Source organism: Palaemon carinicauda, chromosome 18 (genome assembly GCF_036898095.1).
Source record: "Palaemon carinicauda isolate YSFRI2023 chromosome 18, ASM3689809v2, whole genome shotgun sequence".
NCBI lineage: Eukaryota > Metazoa > Arthropoda > Malacostraca > Decapoda > Palaemonidae > Palaemon > Palaemon carinicauda.
This window is the reverse complement of record NC_090742.1, coordinates 21,025,078-21,030,077: the sequence shown is the minus strand read 5'-3', so window position 1 is coordinate 21,030,077 and position 5,000 is coordinate 21,025,078. Positions and strand designations below refer to the sequence as shown.

The 5,000-nt window shown below is 30.8% G+C and overlaps 1 protein-coding gene and 1 long non-coding RNA gene across 4 annotated transcripts in view; one reads left to right on the top strand and one right to left on the bottom strand.

Annotated features, from left to right (window-relative positions):
• The window catches only part of LOC137657691 (uncharacterized), a 477,521-nt gene that overhangs the window by 54,733 nt on the left and 417,788 nt on the right, over positions 1-5,000 (bottom strand). The gene's annotated exons all lie outside the window — the stretch shown is intronic.
• The window catches only part of LOC137657016 (carbohydrate sulfotransferase 11-like), a 32,605-nt gene that overhangs the window by 25,516 nt on the left and 2,089 nt on the right, over positions 1-5,000 (top strand). For 2 of the 3 annotated variants that reach the window (XM_068391368.1, XM_068391366.1), the window contains exons 6-8: positions 1,239-1,369; positions 2,681-2,797; positions 3,887-4,060. In XM_068391368.1, the coding sequence (XP_068247469.1) occupies positions 1,239-1,369; positions 2,681-2,797; positions 3,887-4,060 (422 nt within the window). The remainder of the gene's footprint in view (positions 1-1,238; positions 1,370-2,680; positions 2,798-3,886; positions 4,061-5,000) is intronic. The other variant, XM_068391367.1, reaches the window with a different exon arrangement.

The window sequence follows — 5,000 nt, the reverse complement described above, 5'->3', positions numbered from 1 at the left end:
TATGTATATATATATATATATATATATATATGTATATATATATACACATACATATACATATGTATACACACACACACATATATATATATATATATATATATATATATATATGTATATATTAGTTTCTTTGTCTGTGGTGTATATGCTTATAAATACATTTTGAAAATCTTGTTTATGTTGTTTTATACATACATAGATACATATATACTTAAGTATAATAAATATATATATATATATATATATATATATATATATACTGTATAAATATATATATATATATATATATATATATATATATATACTGTATATATACATATATGAGAAAGTGATGGTTTAGCCTTGTAGAGAGAAAGGAAAGAGCCAGATTGCTGGAAGACATGTATAATTAGGAATAGGAGCAAAAGGTATGGGAAACGTTAGGAAGGGCTTAGTAACCTACTGTTTACTGTATATGGTTTAGAAGGAGTACTAGAACGAATTGGTCATACTAAATAGGAAGTAAAAGACTAATGAATAAGGTAGAGATCAAATGAAATATGTGTGGATGGATTCAAAGCGCTGCTGATGGTCCTTCTGAATCAGGTAACCGAGAAGCTTTATGCAAAGAGTCATCCTCGATTAAGCGCTTCAGGATGAACAAGGCGATGACTATTGACTCGTTTTATTCTCTAATTCTAAAACATATTCTAATACTAATATCTATTGTTTACATTACCAGAAGTTATAGATACTACGTTGCTTCATGCTTTTTTACTTTACTAGGGTATCCGAGCCGTCAAAATGACGTCTAAATATATAGATAGATATGCACGCACACAGATTCAACCCTTCCCACACTCTTCCGCTTTCCTAATTATATAACCCCTCAGGCCAGGGTATGGCTACTCCCCTCCCCTATGCGAAAGACGGGGAGAGACCGGAAAATAGAATTTTATATATATATATATATATATATATATATATATATATATATATATATATAGTATTATATATATATGTATATGTATATATATATAGTATCAGATATACATATATATATATATATATATATATATATATATATATATATATATATATAGAGAGAGAGAGAGAGAGAGAGAGAGAGAGAGAGAGAGAGAGAGAGAGAGAGACTTGCTCTTCGTCATATAGGGCCCATTACTGTGGCTTTCATAAAATCCTTACAAAACTCTTCTTTATCTCTTCAAACGAATTTTTCCTTTCAATCTTCCTTGTTACAGAAGAGAGCGGGTTTCACGTGGCCAGAAAACTTCTTTGCGTTCTGGCTTCCTGCCCTAATCGCCAATGACCTCTTACCACAGAACTATCACCGTGAACTCAATATGACCTCGCCTCTCAATCCTGATATAAGGTAACCATCTCTTTGAATAATCGCGTTATCCTTCTAATTTTCAAACTTTACTAAACTATTAAAAACGTATATATATATATATATATATATATATATATATATATATATATATATATATATATATATATATATATATATATATGTATGTGTAATATATATATATATATATATGTATGTGTAATATATATATATATATATATATATATATATATATATACAATAAAATACAATAAAGTAACATTAAATTAAATTATCCTTACTAAAGATGGAATCTAATAGTAAGTCCGAATTCTAGACATCCAGAAATTCACCTTAAATTATACATAAAAACATTATACTGTCCGTTACTTTAAAACTTTGGATCTATTTGGTTATGAATACTGAATGGGCTCGTATTGAACACACATCTTCGCATAATACTCTTATACGATAATAAAAATTTTTTTCAAAGTTTTAGAAAAAATTTAGAAAGTTGTAGTGCTACAAAAATTTGAAACTTTGATACTTAAATAGTTATCTTTTTATTCATTATGCAAATCATGCTTTTTATACAACCTATCACATTTAACAATATTCATGGCAAAATTAACAACAAAAAAAATAATTATTTATAGAAGACGGACAATAAATTATATAAGCAATCTATAAGAATTAAGTATTAAACACAGTAGATGTATCTAATAAAAATAAATAATGAAAAAAATTAATATGTACACTACCAGAGAAAAATTAACAATCGTTTCTACATACAAAATAATGGAGAGTTTATATAATTCCTGCACCATAGAAAAGTCATGGGTAATATAGAAAAAAATAAACATGAAATAATAAATGTTTATCGGAAATCGTTAACAAATCAACAACATTCACAAAAATAATACATTTGGTTGGACAAGGCACCAACAACCATCTGATAGATCAGATGGTATTACATTGGATCAATCTCTGGTTACGGCTCACTTTTCCTTTCCCTACACATACACAGAATAGTCTGGCCTATTCTTCACACACACTTTTTTCATACACTCACAGGGGTTAAGTGGCTACTTTCCACTAGGTAAGGGTAGAAGAGACTCTAGTTATAGTAAGCAGCTCTTCTGGGACGAGGGCACTATAAAATCAAACAATTGTTCTCTGATTTTGATTAGTACCATAGCCTCTGTACCATGGTCTTCCATTTTTTCTTTCATCACTGGGTCATTTTCCTTGTTGGAGTCCTTGGGTTTATAGCACCCTGCTCTTCCAACTATGGCTGTAGCTTAGCTAGTAATAATAATAATCACAACAGATCTTCATCTTCTCTGACACCAGATACAACACTTCAGTCTACACTGCAATCTACTGGAGGACCAGACCAAGGATCAACTTCAATCAGTTCCTGAAGCTGGTTATCACCTCTCACAAGGAGGGCAAAGCCAACGCTCATTGGTGAGTATAAGACTCTAGTTTCGATCGCCTGAACAGATTAATTCTCATTTAATAAATAATATTACGTTTTATACTTGATGATTAAAAGTAATTTTCAAACTACTATATATTACTTCATCTTCTGGATAATACATAAATTTCTGGGACGAATAACAATGAAAAAGTAATAATCAAATGGACATGAAAAGAAATGTTTGAGACAAAAATATACAGAGAAAAGTCACCCATAGTAGGATTGTTTGTGCTAAGGTCTGTAAATATATTTTTCTTCATAATAAAGAAAAGTCACAATACCGGAAGTTGTCTTAAACTATGCCCGACTGTGTTTTTTTTTTTTTACCTTTTCTGACTTTTATTTTTTATTCCTATATCTACTTATTTGGATTATTTGAGAAATACAGGTATTGCATTTTATCCAAAATCATTAACATAAGCAGTTTGTACAGCAGTACATATTCTAGAATAGATTATACAAGGATACAGATAGTGGGCATCTAGTGTATATATATTTATGAATCGTATTCAAGATCAACCAATCAGTCAATATATATATATATATATATATATATATATATATATATATATATACATATATATACACACATATATATCCTTAAGATAAGCTGTTTTTACTACAGTATATACTCTAGAAGAGATTATACAATGGGGCATATTATATGTATATAGTGAATATATATTTATTAATCACATTCAAGATCGGTCGATATATCTATCTATCTATCTATACATATATGTGTGTATATATATATCTATCTATCTATATATATATATATATATATATATATATATATATATATATATATATATTACTGCAATCAGTGTAATTTAAATATAGACATCCGTAAGCACTGTATTATATAATGTAATGATTACATTTTGAATATTGAAATCCATAAATATCATAATGCAATTATTGCAATTTAAATATCGACATCCATAAGTATCATATTGCAATGATTGCAATTTTTATATCGACATCCGTAAGAGAACGTTGAAGCTATCAATTTAATTCACGAAATGACGAGCCAACATCCCGATTATCCTAACGCCAGGTTCTCAACTCCGCAGGGACACATACTACAACAGGTGTTCGCCCTGCCGCTTCAATTACGACTTCGTGACGCAAATCGAAACGCTCCAGGATGACCTGAGGTACGTCTTTTCGGTGCTGAAGATCCCTTCGTCGGCCTCCCTGGATGAGAACTCTTCCAGGAATCGCCACAAGACTTTCAGGGATTTCAAGTAAGTTGGGATAAACGGATTTATGAATTTGGATAGTATGGCTTGGGATGGTGTAAAGGAGAGAGAGAGAGAGAGAGAGAGAGAGAGAGAGAGAGAGAGAGAGAGAGAGAGAGAGAGAGAGAAATGAGTTGCACTTTGAAGCAGCGGGCAAGGGAAGAGAGAGAGAGAGAGAGAGAGAGAGAGAGAGAGAGAGAGAGAGAGAGAGAGAGAGAGAGAGAGAGATAGAGAGAGAGTTGCACTAACACGTAGTACAGGTAGTACAGCCTGATGAAAAGCGAGACATTATCAAAGGCAAAGTAGGCTAGTAAGTGAATGCAGATAAGGACCGAATAAACATATCGTTTCGGGACACTGCAATAGCCATAAAGTAATGCTTTACAGCGTATCGCGTGAGGCGCAATAAAGGCACAACCCTCCTACGTATTTCTAGTGAATTTCTAGAGACACGAATATATAGTTAATATAAGAAAAACGAGGGAACTATAAAAGGCTAATAAATTTCCTTCCTAAGGTCTAATTAAGCGATGCATAATCACAAAATCAAGTGTGAAACGAATTTTTTTTGGCTCAAAACATTGAAGTAATATGTACAGTTTTGTATTATTATCAATATTATTATTATTACTAGCTAAACTACAGCCCTATATGGAAAAGCGTAATGCTATAAGACCAATGGCTCCAACGAGGGAAAATAGCCCAGTGAGGAAAGGAAACAAATAAACTACAAAAGGCGTAGACAATCAAAAAATATTCTAAGAACAGTAATAACAATAAAATAAATCTTTCATATATAAACTATAAAAATAAAAACAAAAAGAAGAGAAATAAGAGCAAATATGTAGGTTATGTATGCAGGTGTGTCTTTATGTATAAGTTTGTATATTTGTACATATGTATGAAATAATGAAGTAACGGCAGCGTAATGAAATACTATGTAGAT